At 35.3% G+C, this 27,568-nt stretch overlaps 1 protein-coding gene across 1 annotated transcript in view; it reads left to right on the top strand.

Annotated features, from left to right (window-relative positions):
• CFAP47 (cilia and flagella associated protein 47) overlaps window positions 1–27,568 on the top strand; it is a 544,336-nt gene that overhangs the window by 498,544 nt on the left and 18,224 nt on the right. The window contains exons 62-63 of the mRNA XM_081794138.1: window positions 1,286–1,457; window positions 5,529–5,690. Coding sequence (XP_081650264.1) covers window positions 1,286–1,457; window positions 5,529–5,690 — 334 coding nt within the window. The remainder of the gene's footprint in view (window positions 1–1,285; window positions 1,458–5,528; window positions 5,691–27,568) is intronic.

Raw genomic sequence — 27,568 nt, 5'->3', positions numbered from 1 at the left:
CTGATTTTGTCAACAGGATGAAAACCAGCTAGCTATCCAGGATGTCAGAAATATACTTTTACATGTGAAAAGAAGAAAAAGGTCTTGTAAGGCTGTGGGTCAGCCAGTTATTTTACATTAATAAGGTTTGCCAGATAATCATTAAATGTGACTGGGGCTTGTTATTGCCATGCTATTTTTCAGAGTTCTATAGCAGATATTATAATCAACTACTTCTTTTTTATGTTCATGTTCATTTATTTTTGAGAGAGACAGAGAGACAGAATGTGAGCAGAGGAGGGGCAGAGAGAGAGGGAGACACAGAATTCAAAGCAGGTTCCAGGCTCTGAGCTGTCAGCACAGAGTCCAACATGAGGCTCGAACTCATGAACCACAAGATGATGACCTGAGCCAAAGTCAGACGCTTAACCCACTGAGCCACCCAGGCACCCCTATAATCAACTACTTCTTAAATATGGTCTGATTTCTATAAGATTGCTTAAAGAAGGGTGGCCATCAGTTCTATGAATCCAAGGATTACGTTTACCTTTATACACTATAAAGTTAGTGTATAAAGGTCAAGTTATGGTTCCCTGACCTCTCTTCCATGATCTGTATACAACAAACTTTTCAATTTGGCATTTGGGATCCTTACATGTATGTGGAGAGTTAATATAATAGATGTTTGTGCTTCTCTTACATGAGCCAGTATTGGATTTAAGGTATTTTTCACATGTACCCAACAAACCTGCTATAACTTTCCTGGTTAAGAAAATATGGTTAACCAGATTGTCTCTAATACCCCAAGACTAAAACATGAAGAACTCTCTCTTTTATTAAAATATACCAGAACTTGAAAATTCTATCCTAATAGATTGGGATGCTGTTTTTAATATTGTTTAAACTTTAATATTGTTTAAACTCAAACCTTTCTTTATAAATTATAAGTCTATAGGCTTGTAATACATTTGTTATATTATTTATATTTTATGGTAAATATTGATAATTAGTTTCTATCTGGCTATTTCTTGTTTCATAAATCTGAATTTTAAAGAATTAAGGATGGTGAGAATGGTCTTCTGCATTTATTTTTTTATTCATTCATTTATTTATTTATTTACCTTTTAACAAAATCATAACTGAGCACCATTATATACCTGGTAATGCACTGGGTATTGCGAACACAAAGGTGAATCACTTCTCCCTCCCTCTAAATACCTGTGCATTTTAGTGTTGACAGGTAATTGATTTTCAACCTATGTATATTGAATTAAATTGAAATGCATTTTAATCTTGATTTTCTTAGATATGTCTATAAAACGTGAATTTGAATATGAAATTCAATTTGAATCTGACGTTGTGAAGTCTAACTTGGAATCCTGCATGGCTTTGTATTTGATCAAAAAATCTTTTAATGTTATGGCTAAAGTGATAACATTGGTCTTCAATTTGATATTTGCACCAAAGAAACCATTGAGGTAAGCATTTTTTCTTTAAATAATATTTTTACTCTTTGAAACTATATATTACTACTCTTTTAAACAAAATAGTGTTGATTTTTCTCTCCATCTTTATATTTGGATTGTATTACTTCTTTGATGCTGTTGAGGTAAATATTTTGGACTAGATTATCCCTATCATCTATCAAACTATGAACAGTATTCTGATGAGAAAAAGCAGTCCAAAATGATTAGAAATCTAAGAAATCCTTCCCAAATTGTGACCTCCCGAAGATCATTAGGGTATAATATTAACAAAAGAGAACAGTGCACTTTGTAAAAAAAAAATTTTTAATTTTTTTTTAACTTTTTATTCAGTTTTTGAGAGATGGAGAGAGACAGAGCATGAATGAGGGAGGGGCAGAGAGAGAGGGAGACACAGACTCTGAAACAGTCTCCAGGTTCCAAGCTGTCAGCTCAGAACCTGATACAGGGCTCGAACTCACAAACCGTGAGATCATGACCTGAGCTGAAGTCGGACGCTTAACCGACTGAGCCACCCAGGCGCCCCTGTAAAAAATTTTTAAAAATTACTGACTTGGTACTGTGCATTGGAAGCATGATGTTTCTTGATACTACTTCTCAGAACCAGTTCGAATGATAAAACGTGCCTCAGTTGTGTTCTACTTGGCAGTTGCTGCCATTATGCTTTTGCCACCAAACCATAACATTGCCCTGCCCTTAGTAAGGTTTAAGAGGATCATAGTGGAATCTGTGAGAATAGTGGAATCTGTGAGAATAGTCTGTCTTCTGGGAAGCCTCATCCAGTGTCTTTATACTCCCTTCTTAGGTAACTGGTACTTAGCACATGCAAATGCTGTATGATAGGTCACATGTGAAATAGAGCCTTCTTTGTGTCTTAATACAGAGATACCGATCAGAACCACAGTATACACAAAGCACAAAGTTCAGCCTGGTAATGAAAAGACAGTCGAAGTATTACCTGTGCTTTTACTAATTTTTGTAGTTTGACTATGTATTTGAAGCAGCCAGGCATGTATTTAAAGTGGCTTTGAATATGTAGTTCAATAACAAAAAGATACCAGTGTCATCTTCAGGAAACGGTAATAAAACCAATCTGCAAGAAGATAGTATACTGTAATCATTTATTTTCTCTTTTATGTTGATAGTTTTCTATGATTATTTTTTTTTTTCATACTTAGCTTTGTATTATGTTGACTTAATGATGTGGAAATTACCAGCAACAACCAGAAGGGGAGAATGTTGCCATTAATGAATAAGAGCACAACCAGTGTGAGGTGGGGACACTTGGGTGGCTCAGTTGGTTAGGTGGCCAACTCTTGATCTTGGCTCAGCTCATGATCTCATGGTTTGTGGGATCGAGCCCTGCTTGGGATTCTATCTCTCTCTTTTTGTCTGACCCTCCCCCTGTCTCCCTGTCTGTCTGTCTCTCTCTCTCTCAAATAAACTTAAAAAAAAAAAAAAAAGGAGTGGGGCACCTGGGTGGTTCAGCCAGTTAAATGTCCAACTTCAGCTCAGGACATGATCTTGTGGTTTATGAGTTTGATCCCCGCATCAGGCTCTGAGTTGTCAGGCTCTGGTATTTGTCTTTCTCTCGCTAACTTATTTCACTTAGCATGATACTCTCTCCCTCCATCCTTGCTGTTGCAAATGGCAAAATTTTATTCTTTTTGCATTATATATAGATATATATAGATATATATCTAGATATATCTAGATATATATAGATATATATCTAGATATATCTAGATATATATATATAGATATATATCTATATATAGATATATATAGCCTCTTTTTTATCCATTCATCTGTCGATGGACACTTGGACTGCTTCCAAATAGGAGCGCCTGGGTGGTGCTCAGTCGGTTGAGTGTCATTCGGCTCAGGTCATGATCTCATGGCTTGTGGGTTCGAGCCCCATGTGAGGCTCTGTGCTGACAACTCAGAGAGCCTGGAGCCTGCTTCGGATTCTGTGTCTCCCTCTCTCTCTGCCCCTCCCCTGCTCACACTCGGTTTTTCTCTCTGTCTCAAAAATAAACATTAAAAAAATTATTTTTAAGAGCACAACCAGTGTGAATTTATACTCATTCAACATTTTGTGGATTTAGAGCTTCTTGGTGAATATTTGAAAAACTGATCTGGGACGACTTGTATGCATGATTCATAAACTTTTGTGAGCATTTTATAACATTCTGATGTAGTTTAATCTCTTTTGTGCATATATGTGTATATTCATTTACTTTTATAATTCCTTCTTCATTATTTATTTGGGATGATTCACTGGAAGACACACAGTTAAATGAGAAAAACCAAAATAAAATTATGAAAAAGATTAAATTATGAAAAAGAACAAGAAAATAATTACACCTAAACCATGCTAGATAAGTAAAATAAGTATTGAGTTCAATTCTTCCTGTTTGGCAAGGTAAAAAAAGAAAACAAAATTTTTATGTTTTGGTAAAAAGAAAATATAACATTATTTCACAGCAGTTAATACAATGTAATGTTTCACATTCATCCTTTCACAGGATAGTGTTATATATAATAGAAATAATTGTCATTGGGGCGCCTGGGTGGCTCAGTCGGTTAAGCGTCCGACTTCGGCTCAGGTCATGATCTCACAGTTTGCGGGTTCGAGCCCCACATCAGGCTCTGTGCTGGCAGCTGGAGCCTGGAGCATGCTTCGGATTCTGTGTCTCCCTCTCTCTCTGCCCCTCTCGTGCTTGCTGTCTGTCTCTGTCTCTCAGTAATAAATAAACGTTAAAAAAAAGAAATAATTGTCAGGGCCCTAAAAGGTGGTTTTACAAAAACAAACAAATAAAAGATTATTTCTACAGGTCTTGACCTTTTCTTTCAATAAAAATCAAGGGTCTAATACAAAAACGTGAGAGATCTTTAGTTACTGTGGTCATGAGTCAGATGATTCTCACTTAACACAGGGCTAAACATATTTTTAATAAATAGAGAAATAATTGATATCATTTGTCTTAGGATATCTTAAGAAGTAATAATCTTAGCTCAACTTTCTCCTGAAACTCTTTACCTGCTGTTCTTTCTGAGAGTTTTATATAAAAGGATTGTGATTTCTTTGTCCAACCTGACAAAGGATATTGCAGCCACACCATTACATGTTTGCATTATTTCCACCCTAAGCCAGCAAACAAATAAGTAACCATTCCTCGGTTTCACCCGTTGCTCCATATGTCCACTCTCCTTCATAGCCAAATGCTTAGAAAGGCTATCTCTATTCATTTCATTAACTCAGCTGACATTCAATTATATCTCATTATAAAGTGTTTGTGGTATTTTAATTTAAATTAAAATTGCAATTTAATTTTTAAAAGCCTTTAAGTCAATTTTATAAGCTTTTGTGAGTGTCCACAGAAAATATAATTTTTCTATGTGAAACAAGAATTGGAAAAACTTTTTCACAATGTTTCAGAAAATTTCTATATGGTGAAAGACCTATTTGGGTTTTGGGTTTTTTTTTTTAATGTTTATTCACTTTTTGAGAGAGAGAGAGAGAGCAGAGGAGGGGCAGAGAGAGAAAGAGAGAATCCGAAGCAAGCTCTGCACTGAGAGCAGCAAGCCCAATGCGGGGCTCGAACTCACAAACCACGAGATCATGACCTGAGCCGAAGTTGTGCACTTACCTGACTGAGCCACCCAGGTGCCCCTAGAAGGCCTGTTTGTATAACACCTGTGGCCTTTTGCCAGCCTCGCCTTGGATTCTTAAATATTATACTCTGTGCTCGTTACAAAAAATTTGCAGTCAATTATACTTATTTTACTGGTTCTTAGTAAATACCTACAGAGTAGATAAGCTGTGCTATAAAATAATTATCTTACAGGCAGATTGATAATATAACCAAAGACCTAAAAGTTATTCCTAGAATGTAATTAACAGTCATCTACATTTTTTAAAGATTTACAAGTCCCAGTGTTTTACTAAAACCACCAGGTTTGCTTACATTTTCAATCTAGATATTGATCTACTATATCGTATTCTCTTTTTGCTTGTTTTCCTATAGTATCCTTTATAATCTTTTTTTTTTTCTATTCAAGGACTCAAATCACTCTGAAAATAGAGTGCATAACAGATGGGATCTGGAAGTTTCCCATAACATTGGTTGGTACTGAGCCTGATGTGGATGATGTCATTGATATTGAAGGGGTTGGTTTATTTAAGGAATCTATTGTCGACTTCAGGCTGACAAGTCAGAAGAGGTAATATATCAAGCAAAAGTATGTAACTGGTTTTGTGAATGTAATTTATGCTGAACTGGGAAACAAAATTTAAGATGGAAAATTCTATTATGTCATCTTTTGCTTTTTAAGCCAGAGAAGTATGCTACTAGGAACCAAAGCTGTATGTATTTCATAATTTTTAGTTAAACAGTGGAAAACAGAGCCTACAAAATGAAAACCAAAAACAAGAGACAAAAGTCAATAGATATTGAAATTTAGGATCATATTTCTATGTGATTTTCAAAGGATGTTATTAATGTATATTTATAGCCCACTCTTATTTCTTTATTTTAATTCCAGTATAGTTAACATACAGTTTTATGTTAGTTTCAGGTGTAAAATATAGTGATTTAACAATTCTATACATTACTCAGTGCTAATCATAATCTTAACCCCCTTCACCTATTTCACCCATCCCCCCACCCTCTCCCTTCTGATAACCATCAGTTTGTTCTCTGTAGTTAAGAGTCTCTTTCTTCATTTGTCTCATTCTTTATTTTTTTTTCCTTTGTTCATTTGTTTCTTAAATGCCATATATGAGTGAAATCATATGGTATTTGTCTTTCTCTCGCTAACTTATTTCACTTAGCATGATACTCTCTCCTTCCATCCTTGCTGTTGCAAATAGCAAAATTTTATTCTTTTTTATGGCTGAATAATATTACATGATATATATAAAACCTCTTTTTTATCCATTCATCTATTGATGGACACTTGGACTGCTTCCATAATTTGGCTATGCATTGGTTAATGCAGCAATGAACAAAAATAGGGCCACGTTTATCCTTTTGAATTAGTGTTTTTGTATGCTTTGGGTAAATACCCAGTAGTGCTATTACTGGATCATAGTGTAGTTCTTTTTTTAATTTTTTGAGGAATTTCCATACTATCTTCCACAGTGGCTGCACCAGTTTACATTCCCACCAACAGTGCACAAGGGTTCCTTTTCCTCCACATTCTCACCGACACTTGTTTCTAGTGTTTTGATTTTAGCCATTTTGATAGGTGTGAGGTGATATCTCATTGTAGGGTTCTTTTCAATTTTTTATTAAATTCCAGTTAACATACAGTGTAATATTAGTCAGGTATAGAGTTTAGTGAGTCATCACTTACATACAACACCCAGTGCTCATCATAAAAAGTACCCTCCTTGATACCCATCACCCATCTAGCCCATCCCCCCCCCACCTCCCCTTCAGTAACTCTCAGTTTGTTCTGTATAGTTAAGATCTCTCTTTTTTTTCACCTATGTTCCTCTGTCTTGTTTCTTAAATTCCACATATGAGTGAAATCATATGGTATTTGTCTTTCTCTAACTTATTTCACTTAGCATAATATACTCTAGCTCCATCCATGTTGCAAATGGCAAGATTTCATTCTTTTTGATGGCTGAGTAATATATCATTGTGTGTGTGTGTGTGTGTGTGTGTGTGTGTGTGTGTGTGTGTGTGTATACACCAAGTTTTCTTTATCCATTCATCAATGGATGAACATGAACATTTGGGCTCTTTCCATAATTTGGCTATTGTTGATTATGCTGCCGTATACACTGGGATGCATGTGCCTCTTCAAATCAGTGTTTTTGTATACTTTGGTAAATACCTAGAAGTGTAATTGCTGAATCATAGGGTAGTTTTATTTTTAACTTTTTGATGGACCTCCATACTGTTTTCCAAAGTGGCTGCACCAGTTTGCATTCCCACCAACAGTGCAAGAGGGTTACCCTTTCTCTGCATCCTCCCCAACACCTGTTGTTTCCTATGTCATTAATTTTAGCCATTCTGACAGGTATGAGATGATATCTCATTGTAGTTTTGATTTGCATTTCTCTGATGATAAGTGATTTTGAGCATCCTTTCATGTGTCTGTAGGCTATCTGTATGTCTTCTTTGGAAAAATGTCTGTTCATGTCTTCCACCCATCTTTAAATAGGATTATTTGTTTTGGGGGTCCTGAATTATAGAAGTTTTTTATATATATTGGATACTAACCCTTTATCTGATATGCCGTTTGCAAATATCTTCTCCCATTCTGTCAGTTGCCTTTTAGTTTCATTGATTGTTTCCTTTGCTGTGCAGAAGCTTTTTATTTTGATGTAGTCCCAAATAGTTTAGTTTTGCTTTTACTTCCCTTGCCTCAGGAGACATGTCTAGGAAAAATTTTAAAGATAGATGAAATGTTTTTTTCCATACAATTTAATGGCTTGGGTTATGAAGTGGTTTAAGTAGAGACAATCAGGTAACCTACATTGATTCTTTTTTATGTATTATTATTCTGCTCCACCATAGCTATCCTTGTTATAACAGAGGCAGCATGACCATGATACTTTTACTTATCTCACATGTAAAACATATTTTTTACCTGTTTTTGAGATATAATGTACATGCCATAAAATGTCATTGTAAGTATACATTTCAATAATTTCTTTGAAAAATTATAGAATTTGTAATCATAATCACATTCAAGGTTTAGAACTCTCCCATTTCCCCCCAAATTTCCCTCAAGCCCCTGTTCCCACCCCCAGTCTCAGGCAACCAATGATTTGCTTTCTATCTCTATAACCTTGCCTTTTCTGGATATTTCATATAAACAAAATCACCCACTATGTAGTCTTTCTTTAACAAAAGAAACAAAAACAAAAACAAAACATTATTTTTAAACAGTGCTAGGTTTACATCAGATTGGAGAGGAAGGTATAGAGATTTCTCATATACCTCCTGCCCCCACTCATGTGTAGCCTTCCTGATTATAAACTTTACCCACTGGAATGGTATTTTTTTTTTTTTTTTACCAGGGATGGACCTACATTGACATATTATAATCACCCAAAGTGCATAGTTTACCTTAGGGCTCACTCTTGGTGTTGTATATTCTATGAATTTGGAAAGAATAACAATGGCATATATGCATCATTACAATACAGAGTATTTGCACTCAAATTTCCTCCATGCTCTCCCTATTCATTTCTCTCATACCCCTGGAACCTTTCTATTGTCTCCTAGTTTTGCCTGTTTTCAGAACGTCATGAAATTGGAATCATATAGTGTGTAGGCTTTTCAATCTGGCTTCTTTTACTTAGTAATATGCATTTGAGGTTTATCTATGTCTTTTCATGACTTGATAGCGCATTTGTTTTTTAGCACTGAGTACTATTTCACTGGATGTACCACTGTTTATTTATCCATTCACCTACTGAAGGACATCTTGGTTGCTTCAAGGTTTTGGCAATCATGGGCAAAGCTTATATAAACATCTGGGTACAAGTTTTATTGTGGATGTGTTTTCATCTGTTTGGAGTAAACACCCAGGAATATGATTGCTGGATCTTATGGCAAAAATATGCTTAGTTTTGTAAGAAATTGCCAAACTATCATCCAAAGTGGCTATATCATTTTGTACTGTCACCAGTTATGAATGACAGTTCCTGTTGCCCTACACGCTCGTCAGCAAATGAAGCTATCAGTGTTCTGGATTTTGACTTATTTATTTATTTATTATTTTTAAAGTTTATTTTAATTTATTTTGAGAGGGGGAGGGGCAGAGAGAGAGAGAGAATCCCAAGCAGGCTGTACACTGTCAGCACAGAGCCCAGTGTGGGGCTTGAACTCACAAACCGTGAGATCATGATCTGAGCTGAAATCAAGAATCAAATGCTTAACTGACTGAGCTACCCAGGTGCCTCTGGATTTTGGCCATTTTAAAAGAAGTGTAGTGGTATCTCGTAGTTTTAGTTTGTATTTCCCTGATGACATATGATGCAATACATCTTTTCAAAGGCTTAACTTGACACCTATAGATCTTCTTTGGTGGAGTGTGTGATAAGGTCTTTGGCCCATTTTTTAAATTGGGTTGTTTGGGGTTTTTTATTCTTGAGTTTTAGAGTTCTCTGCCTATATTGCATAGCAGTCCATTATCAGATGTGTCTTTCACAAGTACTTTCTCCCAGTCTGTAGCTTGTGTTCTAATTCTCTTCATATGGCCCTTCATAGAGTAGAAGTTTTTAATTTTGCTGGGGTCCAATTTACCAATTTTTCTTTCATGGATTGTGTCTTTGCTGTTTTGTCTAACAAGGCATCAGCATACCCAAGGTCATCTACTTTCTCTCTTATTTTATCTTCTAGGAGCTTTATAGTTTTATGTTTTACATTTAGGTTTGTGATCCATTTTGAGTTAACTTTTGTAATGGGTATAAGGTACTTGTCTAGATCATTTTTTTTTAATTTTGTATATGGATGTCCATTTGTTCCAGCACCATTTGTTGAAGAGACCATCTTTGTTCCATTGTATTACCTTTGCTCCTTTGTCAAAGATCAGTTGACTATATCCTTCTGTCTATTTCTGTTTCTGGGCTTTCTGTTCTGTTCACCAATCTGTTCGTTTGCCAATACCACACTGTCTTGATTACTGTAGCTTTATACTGAGTCTTGAAGTTGGGTAGTCTTATTCCACAACTTCCAAAGATATTTCAAATTATTAGATATTTTTGTTTACATGTGAATTGATTTAATGCATTCAAACAGTTTTCCAGGACTAGTGAAACAGTTTCAATGATTTCATCATAACTAAAAAGTTCTCAATTGCAATACTGGCAAAAAAAAAAAAAAAAGAAAGAAAGAAACAATTGGAAATAGGCTCCCCAAATTATACTTTTCGATTATACCCAATGTTGTTACCCTTTGCTACTTATATATATTTTATTCCACTAATAGTTCAGACGGTTTTTACTTTACGTTTGAACAATTGAAATTACCTCATTAGATTCTCTGCCTCTCGTCCCTTTCATTCCAATGTACTTACTACAATGCTGTAAAACCAATCTCCTTAAAACAATGTTATTAACATGTGACTTCCCTTGTCAAAAGCATTTGATGGTTTCCTATTGCTTTTCCAAGATGACATCTAAATCATGCATGCTGTTCATGGTCCTAGCTCACTCTGACCTTTCCAATTTCTTCTTTCTACTGTCTGAAACAGATTATCTGCTTCATTCTTAAGGAAAAAAGAGTCACTATTCTTATCCATTACTCCTCACCTGTCTTCAGTTTCTGTCTGTTTCTAAAATTTCCATCGTATCTCCTCTCCACATTTCTAAAATCTTCTCATTCCTCTTGTCATCACAATATAATCTTACTTGACCACTTATGTATGTACATATATATATATATATGCATACATATATACACATATATGTACACACATATATGCATATACATATATATATACACACACATTACATATATATCTATTCCTTAGGCATCGTATATAGGATTTTTTTGCAACTTCTTTTGTATTTCTTTTGTATGTCTTTTGTATTTGCCGTCCTAGACTTTGTTCAGAATTAGTTCCCATTAAGTATCTAGTAATGAATCAAACTTAGAAAATAACTTAGAATTATTCACTTTATTCATTCACCAAAATTTCCAAAGATTAATATTTCAGTTAGGCCAATAACAGGTATTCTCTTAGAAAACTTACTGTTGTTGTGTGCAAGAGAACAAAATGACATTCTACCTTAATATGGAAATATAAACCCAATATGAAACTCATAGTATGGTCACATTTTGGAGGGTTATAAGATTCTTAATGTGTTTTTATCCTCTAAATGCTTGAATCAGAGTTAGTATTCAATAATATTCATTTAATTGTGAAATCAACTAAAGGTACTGAGCTGATTCCTGCAGGCAAATTCAATTATTGCATATCATTAGGGAATAAGCATATGGAAAGGTGGTGTTTTATTCCAATTATATTTTACTCTAAAGAAAGGGAGATCCTCATGGGACCATGTTTTATTCATCTTTGTAAACTCACTACCTAGGTGCACAATAAACTATTTCAATCAACATGTATTTTAAACTGAGTCTTGAAGGTTAAGTTGTCATTTGCAACACAGATTAGGGAAGAGGGAGTGGAGAAGTTCCAGCAGGAGGGTATTATATATACAAAGTTCTAGAGGGATGAGACAGTGAGTTCTATTGAAAGAACTGAAAGTAGTTAGAATCGCTGGAATTAGGAGTACCATGGGGAGACTGGGAGCAGATGACATAGCTTGGCATCCATTCAGAAGTACTTAACTAGAGAACCATTGGGCTCCTGGGCTCTATGATTCTATTCATTCATCATGCATTAGGGACAGAGCAGAATGATGTAGTGACCATTTCTGATTTATTAATTCAATAGTTATTGCACATCTCCCTTGTTCCAGTCCTCTGTGCTTATAAATCTGTTGTGTGGTCAACAATTAGAGTATATATTTGATCTTTTTTTTATCTCTCATTCTTTAAGAACATGAGATTCTAGAGCACAAAATCAACATTTAGTATTTTATACATTCTAGGAGTTCAGTAAATAGTGATTAGTGAGTAAATGAATAAATTCATGAAATGAGAATAAAGGGAAACATCTCAAGGATCCACCTTATCCTTATGATCCACCTTATTATTGTTATCCACCTATTTATAATATTTATAATACTTATAAATATAAATATTTACAATATTTATAATACTTATAAATATAAATATTTACAATATTTATAATACTTATAAATATAAATATTTATAATACTTATAATATTTATAAATATAAATGTTTATGATACTTATAATAGGTGGATAATAATATTTAGAAATCACAAAAGTTAGAAAATAAAATATTAAATAGATATTTATTGTGTCACTATTTTAACTTTTTGTTCCATATAGAGTTTTGATGTCTATTTTAGTGTTTACTGATAAATAAATATATATATTATATCTCTCTATGTAATACCTTATTTTCCTTAATTGAAATTTAACATGGCCATTTAAAACACTTTGTCAGTGCATGTGATATCTCTAGATGATACAGAATTTTGATAGCAAAATTTACAAGTGATCAACTTTCAAAACAAATGCATTTGGGTGAATAACAAAGAAAAAGAGACAATTTATCTGGAAGAAATGTAATTTGCTGATGTAAGTTTGATAGGTATACAAGGCCCTAATGTTCCCTCCTAAGATGTAGTCATTGGGATTAGCTAAAAAAAAGGAAGGAGGAGGGTCCATGATATAAAATCCTCACATCTTGAGTCAAAAAATATCCTTTACCTTTTTCATAACAATTCAAAGATATTACTTTTTTTCTTCATAAAGAAGGAGATATAAATATTTCTTGATGTTAAAGCAGCAGCCTTGTAAATAGTTTAAAGCGTACTTTGAGTGGGTTTATAGTGCATGTGGTGAACAAGACCTTAAATCGCAAGATTGTTCCTTAAAAAAATGGATAATATTTAGAGGAGATTTAATCAATAAATGACACTATTAATAATTTTTTGTGGTCATAGGGCTAAACTCATTTGGATCAGGAAATGGGTAAAGCAATTATATTTTTTCAATTCTTCTATAAAATTATCACACTAATTTAATCTTTGGGAGTAAAGATCTATTTCTTCACACCAGAAAGTGAGAGATTGCTGAGGGTCTTATATGTACAGTACTGCAAAATGACCAATTATTCTTTTTTTATTTTAAATATAATTTATTGTCAGATTAGTTGCCATACAACACCCAGTGCCAACCCAACAGGTGCCCTTCTCAATGCCCATCACCCACTTTCCCCTGTCCCCAAACCCCCATCAACCCTCAGTTTGTTCTCAGTATTTTAGAGTCTCTTATGGTTTGCCTCCCTCCCTTCTCTGTAACTTTTCCCCTCTTCCACTCCCCCATGGTTCTCTGTTAAGTTTATCAGGATCCACATAAGAGTGAAAAACCTGTCTTTCTCTCTATGACTTATTTCACTTAGCAGAATACCCTCCACTTCCATCCACATTGCTACAAAGGGCCATATTTCATTCTTTCTCATTGCCACATAGTACTCCATTGTGTATATAAACCACAATTTCTTTATCCATTCATCAGTTGATGGACATTTATGCTCTTTCCATAATTTGGCTATTGTTGAGAGTGCTGCTACAAACATTGGGGTACAAGTGCCCCTATGCATCAGTACTCCTGTAGCCCTTGGGTATATTCCTAGCAGTGCTACTGCTGGGTCATAGGGTAGGTCTATTTTTAATTTTTTGAGGAACCTCCACACTGTTTTCCAGAGCGGCTGCACCAGTTTGCATTCCCACCAACAGTGCAAGAGGGTTCCCATTTCTCCACATCCTCACCAGCATCTATAGTCTCCTGATTTGTTCATTTTGGCCACTCTGATTGCAGTTTTTCTTTTTTTAAGTTTATGTATTTATTTTGAGAGAGAGAGCAAAGAGCAGGGGAGAGGCAGAGAGAGAGGGAGGAGAGAATCCCAAGCAAGCTCTGCGCTGTCAGTGCAGAGCCGGACGCAGGGCTCAAACTCATAAACCATGAGATCATGACCTGAGCTAAAACCAAGAGTTGGATGCTTAACCAACTGAGCCACCCAGGTGCCCCCAAATGGCCAATTATTAAGAGCAGCCCCTGTAATACAAGAAAGGATGAGTGCCAGGAAATTCATGGCCAGTAGTATAGTAGCTGGCTTATGAACAGGCACCCCATAAATATTAATTGAAGGAATAAGACAAATTAAGAAGGAAAATTATTAGAAATTCATGTCTTCAGCTGCTCAGTATAGCCATATAGAGCATCTGGAGAAGGAGCAAAGTATTATCTTTGCCATGAGGAAGCAGAAATGTATTGTATAATACCATTGAGATTTTTTAAAATGTTTATTTATTTTGAGATTTATAGATATTTTTTAAATGCTTATTTATTTTGAAAGAGAGAGAGAGAGCACACACACATGCGAATTGCCCAAATGGGCCGAGAGAGAGGGAAGGAGAGAATTCCAAGCAGGATTTGTGCTGTCAGCACAGAGCCTGATGCAGGGCTCGATCTCACAAACTGCAAGATCACAAACTGAGCTGAAATTAAGAGTCAGTCACTTAACCACCTGAGCCACCCAGGCGCCCCAAAACATACATCTTTGATAAGACTTTATTTTTAAAGCCAGTTTTTTAGGTATGCATAAAAACTGCACATGAAGTACAGAGAGTTCCCGTATACCCCCATCCCTAAACCCCAGCACAGTTTCCCCTATTAATAACATCTTGAATCAATGTGTTACATTTGTTACAATGGACACACCCATATTGATATATTATTATTAACTAAAGACCATAGTTTACATGAGGGTTTACTTGTTGTGTTATACAGTTATATGGATTTTGACAAATGTGTGTCAGACATTGCAGTATCATACAGAATAGTTGTCACTGCCCTAAAATCTCCCCATCTTTCACCTATTTATCCCTCCCCACTTTCTGAGCCCCTGGCAACCACTGATCTTTTTACTGACTCTGTAGTTTCATCTTTTCCAGAATGTCATGTGGCTGGGGTCATATAGTATGTAGCTTTTTCAGACTGCCTTCTTTCACTAGCAATATGCATTAAAGGTTGGTCCGTGTTTTTTTGTAGCTTCATAGCTCATTTCTTTTTAGAGCTGAAAAATGGACATCTTGGTAGATTCTAGTTTGGGGCAAGTATGAAAAAATGTTGCTGTAAACATTTATGCAGGTTTTTGCATGGATGTACATCTTCAAATCATTTTGACAAATGCTTAGTATTACAAATGTTGGATTGTAGAGTAAGCATATGATTAGGTAGGTAAGAAATGGCCAGATTATCCTCTAAAGTGGATAATTTTGCATCCCCAGCAGCAATGAATGAGATTTCCTATTGTTCTATATCTTTATCAGCATTTGGTGGTGTCAGTTTTTTTGCATTGTAGCCCTTCTAAAAATAGTGGTACCTCATTGTTTTAATTTACAGTTGCCTAGTGTTAATGACATTGAGCATGTTGTTATATGCTTATTTGCCACTTCTATATCTTCATTGATGAGGAGTTTAAGATTCTTTACCTATATTTTAATTGGATTTTTGATTTTGTTCTTGGTGAGTTTTAAGAATCATTTGTAAATTCTGGATATAAATCCTTTACAGGTACTTGTTCTGAAAAGATATTCTCTCAGTCTGTAGCTTCTCTTTTCATGCACTTAACAATGCCTTTGACAGAGAAAAACATTTTAATTTTAATAAAGTTCACCTAATCAATTTTTTCTTTCATGGGTTGTACTTTTTTTTTTTTTTAAGTAGGCTTCATGCCCACTGCAGAGCCCAACGCAGGGTTTAAACTCATGATCAAGACCTGAGCAGAGATCAAGAGTTGGACACTTAACCAACTGAGCCACCCAGGTGCCCCTCATGGGTTATGTTTTCAGTGTTATATATAAAACCTCATCACCAAACCCAAAGTTGCTTTTTTTTTTTGTATGTTCTCTTCTAGATATCTTACAGTTTTGCCATTTATATGTTGGCCTAACATCCACATTGAGTTAGTTTTTCTGAAAGGTATGAGATTTGAGTGTAAGTTCTTTATTGATTGATTGATTGATAGATTGATTGCATATTGGTTTCTGATTTGTACAGTGCCATTTGTTGAAAGACCATCCTTTCTCCATTAAATTGCCTTTACTCCTTTGTCAGAGAACAGTTGCCTGTGTTTATGCAAGCCTGTATCTGGACTATCTACTCTGTTCCATTGATGTATATACCAAGTTTTTCACCTATACTGTACTACTTTTTTTCAAATTTTATGTTTATTTATTTTTGAGAGAGAGAGAGAAAGAGACAAAGCATGAGTAGGGGAGGGGCAGAGAGGGAGACAGAGAATCGGAAGCAGGCTCCAGGCTCTGAGCTGTCAGCACAGAGCCCAACGCGTGGCTCAAACCCACAAACTGCAAGATCGTGATCTGAGCCGAAGTCGGATGCTTAATCGACTAAGCCACCAAGGCGCCCCTATACTGTACTACTTTTATAGTAAGATCTGAAATTGGGTAATGTGAGTCCTGCAACTTCCTTTTTCATTATTATATTAACTATTTTAGGGTTTTTGCTTTTTCATATAAACTGTAGAATCAGTTTTTATGTGTCTCAAAATAACTTTCTTATATTTTTATTGACATTTAATTAAATCTACAGATAACATTTGGAAGAATTGACATCTTAATAATATTGAGTTTTCCTAGGCATGAACATGGAAACTCTCTCCATTTATTTAGTTCTTCTTTTGTTTCTTTATCAGAGTTTTATACTTTTCCTCATCTAGACCTTGTACATGTTAGATTTATACCTATTTACCTCATTTTTCAGTGCTAATGTAAACAGTGTTGTGTGTTGAATTTCAAATTCCCGTTCTCCATTGCTGGTACATAGGAAAATGGTTGGTTTTTTTTAATGTTTATTTATTTTGAGAGAGAGAGAGAGAGAGAGAGAGAGAGAGAGAGAGAGAGCAGGGGAGGGACAGGAAGAGGGAGAGGCAGAGTATCCAAAGCACTGACAGCCCAGAGCCCCATGCCGGGGCTTAAACTCACAAACTGTGAGATCACATCCTGAGCCAAAGTCAGACTTTTAACCAACTGAACTTCCCAGGAGCCCCGGAAAGTGCTTGATTTTTGTAATTAATTTTGTATTCTGCAACTCTGCTGTAATTGCTTATTATTTCTAGGTAATTTTTTTTTGTAAATTTTTTGGGATTTGTTACATCATCTGATCAAGGTCAGTTTTATTTCTTCCTTTCTGATATGCATACCATTTGTGTCCTTTTCATGTTTTATTATACTATCAAGGACTTCCAGTATGAAGTTGTATAGGAGTGGTGAGAAGGAACTTCCTCCTCTTGTTTTCAGTCTTAGGGAGTTTCTCATCATTAAGTTTGATGTTATCTGTAGGTTTTTTATAGACTTTTTTTTTTTATCAAATTGAAAAAGTTCACTTTTATTCCTAGTTTGCTAAGAGATTTTTTTTTTTTTTTGTCATGAATGGGTGTTAGATTTTGTCTAATACTTTATCTGTATCTTTTGAAATGGTCATTTGATTTCTCGGATTGTTGATGTGATGAAATAAATTAATTCATTTTCAAGTGTTGAGGCAATGTTGCATACCAGGAATAAATCCCACTTGGTCATGTTGTATAATTCTTTTTATACACTGTTGGATATGAATTGCTAATACTTTGTTGAGGAATTTTGCATCTCTGTTGATGACAGATATTGGTCTTTAATTTTACTTTCTTGTAAGGTATATATCCTGCTTTCATATTAGGATAATGCTAGCCTCATAAATGAATTAGGAAATGTTTCCTCTGCTTCTGTTTCTTAGAAGAGATTGTAGAGAATTGATATTACTTCTTATTTAAATATTTGGCAGAATTTGCAAGTAAGGGAAGCATATGTTTTTTTCAGAACAAGTATCTAAGACAAAGTACAAACAAAGACTTCTGCTATATCAAGGAATATATACTTCTGTGAAAATCTAGGAATATAAACGTGGAAACATCATGTTGAACTTTGGATTGAGGTTTAAAGAAGAGAGAAGGAAAGAAGATTATAGGTCATATAGAAGGATACTGGCCATGGGGGATAACCTTCTTATGCTAATGATAAAAATGGCAAAAAAAAAAAAAAAAAAAAAAAAAAAAAAAAAAAAAAAAAGCACTGGGTGCTGTATGGAAACCAATTTGACAATAAATTTCATATTAAAAAATAAATTAAATTAAATTAAAATCTGCTTTAAAAAATGGCAAAGAAGCAAGATGAAGCAGAGTCAACCACTATCCATATATCTTCTTTTGATATCTTTGATAAGAATATTTAAATAACCTGTCTTACTGATAGGTTTACTATCAGAAGGGATACTGTACTCTGCTATTAGTTTTAGCTTCATGATATAACTTCTTAATTATGTAGCAGTCATGAGTGTGAGAAATTATCACAATAATAAGGAAGGGAATCTGGACATTTTGAGGTTTATAATGCTATGGTGCAGCTTATGAATAATTTATTCATTCTGAATTTTGGATTTTAGGAGGGTCACTAAAAGTCTCAAGGGTATCTAGAAGTATGAGAAAAACAGAATGAGGTGACCTCCTAAAATCTCTCACCACAGTTCTGGAAAACAAAAGATAACAAATAAATTTACCCTATGGGAGCAAAATATAAATGATGTTCATATCCAAAAAATAGTTTCACTACCCAAACCAGTAATAGGACATATTGCTTTCAGTCATTCATTCTTTTAATTTTTTTATTCATTTATTCAGTGGATTTGTTTATCACACAAACATTTAAACAAATATGAAAGTTTATCTCTTGTGACAAGAATTAAGGGTGTTGTGAATGCATATAATGAGGAGATTTGGCTAAGGCATGGAGGCCAGGGAAACTTCCTTGGGGAAAGGTTTGAAGATTTACAGGAAGAAGGTGAAGAGGAAGGGAAGAGCATCACAGGCATAAAAAACATATGGGCGAAGATTCTTTAGTGGGAGAGAGCTAGATATGAACAGGTGGCCAAGGAACACCAGAGTGGATAAGAAAATGTGTCTTCTGGGGTATGGAGGGTAGGGAGATGCTGGAGAGGTCATTTGGAGCCAGACTATGCAAGGCTTTTTAGGTAGAATGACCAGAAAATTCACTGTCCAAAGGGGAACTTACTGGAGAATGAAAGACTCAATTAATAATTAGGCTTGGCAACAAAGTAAGCTGGGTCAGGTTTGAGCAAACCAACACTTAGAGTTCTTACTGGCCATGGTAAGAACTTTGCTCTTTATCCAAAGAATAACGGAAAGTTATTAAAGTATTATAATCACAGGAATGATCTATCTGGAAAAAAGAACACTTCAGCTGAAATGTATATAAAGAATAAGTATGAAAAGAGGTGGGCTATTTAGTTGTTGCTGTTGTCTAGACAATAAGGGATTGGTTGGATACTTGATGGAAGAAGTAGAGAGGGAAAATCTATAGAATAGAGAGGCTTCATAGAGATTAAATCTGTGAATTTAATAATGGATTTAGAGACCAAGACGTTATACCTTGTTAGAGATTATTCAGTAATGAGCCCTGGGATTACCTATCTGGTAGAAGACATCATGATATCGCATGGATGTTGGATTATATGACCTGTGATTTTAGAGTGATTGTAAAAGGTACATTATGTTTAATTTGTCTCCAAATGTTTATTGCTAATATATAGAAGTACAGATATGTGTTTATCTTGTGTCCTCTGAATTTGCTGAAATTTATTTGTTCTACAAGCTTTGTTGTTTGGTTTTTGGTTTTTTGTTTTTTGTTTTTTTGATTCCTTGGCATTGTCTACATAGACAGTCATGTCTTTTATAAATAGGGACAGTTATATTTCTTCATTTCCAATCAGTATGACTTTATTTCATTTTATGCCTTATTTCACTGGCTAGGACTTCCAGTACTGTACTGAAGGAGAATGGGGACAGTAGACATCATTGCCTTTTTTCCCCAAACTTACCTGGAAAGTATTCAGTCATTTATCATTACCTATGATGTAAGCTGTGGGATTTTTACAGCGAATTCTCATCAAGTTGAAGTTGTTTCCCTCTGCATTAGATTCCTAGAACTGCTGTTACAAATTACCACAATCTGGGTGGCTTTAAACAGTAGACATTTATTCTGTCACAGTTCTAGAGGAGAGATGTCAGACATCAAGGTGTTGGCAGGATGATGCTTTCTCTCTAAGTTCTAGGGGAGAATTGGGTCCATCCCTTTTTCTTTGCTTCCGGGGTTGACCTCAAACCTTGAGCTTCCTTGCTTTGTGGACGCATCTGATGCCATGTCATATGCCATGCTCTTCGTGTGTGCTTCTCTGCATCTCTTCTTGTAATAACATCTGTCATCTTAGATTAGAGCCCACCTTAATTCAGAATGTCTTCATCTTGACTTGATTACATAAACAATGATCCCATTTTCAAATACACTCATATTCACAGGCACTGGGGGTTAAGACTTCAGCATACATTTTGTGGAAGACAGTTCCTAATTTCCCTACTCTGATTTTCTAAGTGTCCTTATCAAGAATGGGTGTTGAATTTTGTCAGATGATTTTTCTGCACCAATTGATGGTATCATGCTGTCTTTCTTCTTTGGCTTGTGGACATGGTGGATTACACTGATCAGATTTCAAATATTGAACTAAATTTGCATTTCTGGAATAAAGTCAACTTGGCCTGGATATATATTGTGTTTTATGCATTGCCAGATTAGTTTGCTAAAATTTGGTCAGGATTTTTGTACCTAAGTTTATGAGAAATATTGGCTTATAGCTTACTTACAAATTGTTATTATTGTCATTACTATTATTAGTGTACTGTCTCTGTCTCATTTTGCTAAATGGGTAATGCTTGGTACAAAAAAAATGAGTTTCAGAAATGCTCCTTTCTCTTCTATTTTTTGGAAGATACTTTTTACAGTTGGCTGTAATTCTCCTTTAAATGATTGGCAAAATTGGAGCACCTGGGTGGCTCAGTCAATTAAGCGTTGGCTTCAGCTCAGATCGTGATCTTACAGTCAGTGAGTTCGAGTCCCACATCGGGCTCTGTGCTGACAGTTCAGAGCCTGAAGCCTGCTTTGGATTCTGTGTTTCCTTCTCTCTCTGCTCCTCCCCCACTCATGCTCTGTCTCTCTCTGTCTCTCAAAAATGAATAAACATTAAACAAATTTTTTTTAATGATTGGCAAAATTATCCAGTGAAATCATGTGGGCCTGGAAGTTTCCCTTCACTAGCTTTTTAAAATTACTGATTTAATTACTTTAATAGTTGTATACTTATTCAGCTTATTTATTTCACATTGTGTAAGTTGTAATGGCTCTTGCTCGGTAACTGTTCCTTTTCTTGTAACTTATCAAATATAGGGGTGCCTGAGTGGCTCAGTCGGTTAAGAGGCTGACTCTTGATTTCAGCTTAGGTCATGATCTCACAGATGGTGAGTTTGAGCCCTGTATCCAGCTCTGTGCTCACAGTATGGAGCCTGCTTTGGATCCTCTGTATCCCTCTCTCTGCCCCTCCCCCACTCATGCTCGCTCTCTTTCTCAAAAATAAATAAATGTTATTTTTTTTTATAATTTTTTTAAGTTATCAAATATATGTGTGTAGTTATTTATAATATCCCCTTACTTTTTATATCTGCAGTGCTTATGTGGTATCCCCTCTTTCATTTCTCAAATTGGTTATTTGCAGCTTTTCTTTTATCACTATGAATTGTGCTAGCAGGTTGTCACTTTTATTCACCCTGTTGAAAGTATCAACTTTTTGTTTCATTGATTTTCTCTGTTGATTTTCTGTTTTGATTTTAATTGACTTCTCTTATTTTTGTTGTCTTTTACTTGCTGTGGGTTTACTTTGGTCTTTTAAAATTAGTTACCATTATTTTTATTGTGGTTAGAATATTTAAGATCTATTCTTTTTCTAATGTTTATTTATTTTGAGAGAGAGAGAGAGAGACGAGAGAGAGAGAGTAAGCTGGCGGAGGGGCAGAGAGAGAGGGAGAAAGAGAGTCCCAAGTAGGCTCTGCACTGATACATGCAGGCCTCAATACCACACACTGCGAGATCATGACCTCAACCCAAATCAGGAGTCAGACGCTTAACCACCTGAGCCACCCAGGCACCCCTAAGATCTATTCTATTAGTAACTTTTGAGTATATGATACAGTATTCTTAACTATAGTCACCATATCACATTGGATCCTCAGAACTTGGTCATCTTATAAATGGAAGTTTGTACCCTTTGACCAACATCTCCCCATTTCCTCTACCTCCCAGTTCCTCTCAACTACCATTCTACTCTCTGTTTCTATGAGTTCCGCTTTTTTAGATTTCACATAATACGTGAGCTCATAGAGTATTTGTCTTTCTCTGACTTACTTAGCATAATGTCCTCAAGGTGCATCCATGTTGTTGAAAATGACAAGATTTCCTCTTTCTTCTGGCTAAATAATATTCCATTGTAAGTATATATCACATTATCTTTATCCATTCAGCTGTCAGTAGATACTTAGATTATATCCATGTCTTAGCTTTTTGTGAATAATGCTGCAATGAACATGGGAGTGCAAATATCTCTTCTAGTAGTGATTTCATTTATTTTGGTCATATACCCAGAAGTGGAATTTCTGGATCATATAATAGGTCCATTTTTTAATTTTTTGAGGCACCTCTATACCATTTTCCATAGTGGTTGTAAAAATTTACATTCCTACCAACAGTGTTCAAAGGGTCCCTTTTTCCACGTCCTCACCAACACTTGTTGTCTCTTGTCTTTTTGATAAGACTAACAGGTGTGAGGTAATATCTTATTGTGGTTTTGATTTGCATTTCCCTGATGTTAGTAATCATCATGTACATGTTGGCCGTCCATATGTCTTCTTTGGAAACATGTCTATTCAGGTTCTCTGCCCGTATTTTAACTGAATTATTTGTTTGTTTGCTATTGAGTTATATGAGTTCCTGATGTATTTTGGTTATTACCCTCTTAAAGATAGATGGTTTGCAAATATTCCCTCCAGTTCCTCAAAATTCTACAAAACTGAGCAGAAGCTTTGTAGTTTGAAGTAATCCCACTTGTTTGTTTCTGCTTTTGTTGCTCATGCTTTTGGTGTCATACTGGAAAATCATTGCCAAGACCAATGCCAAGGAGCATTTTCCCTGTGTTTTCTTGGAGTTTTATAGTTTCAGGTCTCTTTTTTTTAATATTTTATTTTTTTTACATTTATGTATTTTTAATAGAGACAGAGCACAAGTGGGGGAGGGGCAGAGAGAGAGGGAGACACAAAATCTGAAGCAGGCTCCAGGCTCCAGGCTCTGAGCTCCGAGCTCCGAGCTGTCAGCACAGACCCCAACACGGGGTTCGAACCCACAAACCACAAGATCATGACCTGAGCCAAAGTCGGACACTTAACCGAGTGAACCACCCCATCGCCCGAGTTTCAAGTCCTAAATTAAGTCTCTAATCCATTTTTTTTTAATTTTCATGAATGGCTTAAGTGTCCAATTTCATTCTTTTGCATAGAATTATCCAGTTTTCCTAGAGCCATTTAATTAAGAGACTGTCTTTTCCCCATTGGGTATTCTTGGCTCTCTTATCAAATATAAGTTGACAGCATATGTGACAGTTTATTTCTGGCTTTGGCCTCTCAATTCTGTTCTGTTGTACATGTCTGTTTTTATGCCAGAACCATTCTGTTTTAATTACGATAGCTTTGTAATATAGTTTGAAATAAAAAAAATGTTATTCCTTCAGCTTTGTTCTACTCAGGATTGCTTTATCTATTCAGGGTCTCCTATGGTTTCATGTAAATTTTAGGATTCTTTTTTTTTTTCTATTTCTATGAAAAATGCCATTGGGATTTTGATGGAAATTGCATGGACTCTATAGATGGCTTTGGTTGTATGGATATTTTGACAATATTAATCCTTCCAATCCCTAAACACAGTATACCTTCCTATTTGTCTATTTCTTTCATCAAAATCTTAGAGTTTTCAGTGTAAAGATCCTTAACCTCCTTGGTTAAATTTATTACAAAGTATTTTATTCTTTTAGATGCTCTTGTAAAATGGGACTCTTTTCTCTATTTTTCAGATAGTTTGTTGTTAGTGTAAGGAAATGCAACTGATTTTTGTATGTTGATTTTGTATCCTGTAACCTAAAAGTTTTGCTTATTGATTCTAACAGATTTTTTGGTATAGTCTTCAGGATTTTCTATATGTAAGATCACATCATCTGTAAGAAAAAAGGTGATTTTACTTCTTTTCTGATTTGGATGCCTTTTATTTCTTTTTCTTACTTAATTGCTCTCACATGGGCTTTCAGTACTGCGTTGAGTAGAAGCAGTAAGAGTGGCACCTTTGTCTTATTCCTGATCTTAGGGGAAAAGCTATCAACCTTTCACTACTGAGTGTGATGTTAACTATGGGCTCATCATATATGGCCTTAATTATGTTAAGGTTTGTTCCTTCTAAATCCAATTTGTTGAGAGTTTTTATCATGAAAAGATGTTGAATTTTGTCATATGCCTTTTTTGTATCTATTTAAATGATCATGTAATGTTTATCTTTTATATTGTTAATGTGGTGTGTCATATTTATTAATTTGTTTATTCGAACCACCTTTGCATCCAAGAGATAAATCCCACTTGATTGTGGCATATGAAACTTTTAATGTACTGTTGAATTCAGTTTGCCAGTCTTTTGTTGAGAATTTTTGAACGTATATTTATCAGGAATATTGGCTTTTAGTTTTCTTTCCTTGTAGTTTCCTTACCTGGCTTTGCCGTCAGGGTAATGCTGATCTTGTAAAATAAGTTGGAGAATGTTTCTTTTTCTTCATTATTTTGGAAGAATTTAAGAAAGATTGGTATTAATTCTTTTTAAAATATTTGGTAGAATTCACCAGTGAAACCATCTGGTCCTGGGATTTTCTTTTTTGGCAGGTTTTTAGTTACTGATTCAATCTCCTGACTCATACTGCTCTCTTGGCATTTAAGGTAGCAGTCACCTCCTCCATCTTTACTGACTGGTTTCAATAAAGAAATACCTCTTTCAGTCCTACTTGAGATTCTGAGTCTTTCTCAGTGCTTTTCTATGTGTATGTCTGCTCCATACCTCTTACTCTATTGTTATGGCAAAATTCTGTCCACCATGTCAAGCCACTCTGAGGGCTGACAGCCTCCCTTTCACCTTCCCTTGGGTGGTGCTGAATGTTCAATTTTGTGGTTTCTTACAGACCTTCAGAGTTGGGCAGATTTCTGCACATTACTCACTAGCCACCTATAAAGGTTCTCTCTTGCTACTGTAGGGGGCAAACACAAGGAAGTCACCATGGGGTGAGAATGTATGGGGGCAAGGCACCCAGAGTGCTAGGGATGCTTGTGGGCTAGCTGGGGGATCTGCAGGTGAAGTATCCCCATTGGTTCTGTGTGGGCTTTTTTTCTTTTCTTTTCTTTCTTTCTTTCTTTCTTTCTTTCTTTTTTTTTTTTTCGATGTCTATTTTTGAGAGAGAGACAGAGAGAGAGCACAAGCTGGGGAGGGGCAGAGAGACAGAGGGAGAGAATCCCAAGCAGGCCCCTTGCTATGAGCACAGAGCACCATATGGGGCTCAATCTCACAAATCTCGAGGTCATGACCTGAACTGAGATCCAGAGTCAAAGGCTTAACTGACTGAGCCACCCAGGCATCCCTGTGTGGGTTTCTTAGAGTCTGTGACATAGTAGTAACCATGTCCCTTTAATGTCTTCTAAGAGTCCTATGCTTACTCTTCCAGCAGCTCCTCTGCCAGGGGGAGTCCTGGTAGGTAGGGACCTTTTTCCTTCCCTGTAGCCATGACCACAGTCAGCAAGTCAGTCGCCTGGATATGGAGCTGCATTCTCAAAATGGCTGCCCTCAGTCTTAGACTGCACCAAAGTTTCATGCACAATCTCCTACATGGATCCCAAAGCTCCCACAAAGGTACTTTTGTCTATGGATGGATACCATATTATTGTTCTTATGGAAGATATGAGTGAAGGACATCTTATTCAGTCATCTTTTGATGTTGTTCCTGTTTTTATCATTTTTTAGTTTTTTGAAGTCAGAGCTTAGAGTATTGATTTGAGATCTGTACTTTGTTCTATTTTAAGTATTTGTTGTGATAGATTTCCCTCTAGGCACTGCTTTAGCTGCATTTCACAAATTTTGATATGCTATATTTTCATATTTATTCATTTCTAAATGTATTTTGATTTCCTTTGGGCTTCCCTTTTATCAAGAAAAGTATGGTTTATTTTACACATATTTTAGAAGACTTCTGTTATCTTTCTGTTATTGATTTCCAGTTTGATTCTATTATGGTCAGAGAACATACTCTATGATTTAAGTCATTTTTATGTTTATTGAAAAGAATGAATATTTTTCTTTTGTTGGATGGAGTGTTCTGTGAATATGTATTAAAGCTTAGAGGTCGATCATATTATTCACTTCCTTTGGTTTTTTTTTTTTTTTTTGATGATTTTCTGCCCCATGCTTCTAAAAATTGATGAGGGGGGAGTATTGAAATCTCTAGGCATAATCGTATTTCTGTTTCATAATTGTATTTCTAATTTATAATCTATTTATTTTTTTCTGGTGTTACTCTATGTCTTTTTAAAGTTCTGATATTTGGTACATGCAGATATGCAAACATAGGATTTCTGCATCATTTTTGGTGTATTTACTCTTTATCATATATCTTCTTTGATAAATGTATTGCTTTGAAGTCTATTTTATCTGATACTAATACAGATATTACTATTTTACCTGATATTAATATAGATATTACTACTGCTCTACTCCTGCTTTTTAAGAAATAAATGTTTCCATGGTATAATGTTTCTCATCCTTTTACTTTTAATCTACCTATGTCATTAATTTGAAGTAAATTTCTTATAGGCAGCATCTAGTTTGATCATCTGTTTTTTTTAAATCAGTTTTTTTTAAGTTTATTTATTTTGAGAGAGAGTGAGGGAGGGAGGAGCAGAGAGAGAGGGAGAGAAAGAATCCCAAGCAGGCTCCACACTGTGAGTGCAGAGCTCCACGTGAGGCTCAAACTCATGAAACTGTGAGATCATGACCTGAGCCGAAACCAAGAGTCGGAAACTTAACCGACTGAGCCACCCAGGTGCCCCTGATCATCTATTTTTGATTCGCTTTGCTAATCTCTTATCTTCCATTGGTGTGAATTTGCATTACTAATATCTAAAGTAATTATTAATATCTTAAATTTATTTCTGCCATTTTATTATTCATTCTGTTTGTTCACTTCCTTTCCTCTACTTCCCTTTTCTTGCCTTTCTATTGGTAATCTGAACTGTTTTTAGAACCCGTTGTTATTTACCTATAGTTTTTTAAATATATGTGTCATTGCATAGTTTGTTTTTAGTAGTTGATGTCAATATTACCATATTCATATGCAACAATTCAGTCTACTGCTATAGACATTTTTCTACCTCGAGGTAAGTATGTAAAC

This window comes from Panthera onca, chromosome X, assembly GCF_046562875.1.
Source record: "Panthera onca isolate mPanOnc1 chromosome X, mPanOnc1 haplotype 2, whole genome shotgun sequence".
Taxonomy (NCBI): Eukaryota; Metazoa; Chordata; class Mammalia; order Carnivora; family Felidae; genus Panthera; species Panthera onca.
The sequence above is the reverse complement of the archived record's forward strand: the minus strand, read 5'-3'. Positions and strand labels throughout refer to the sequence as shown.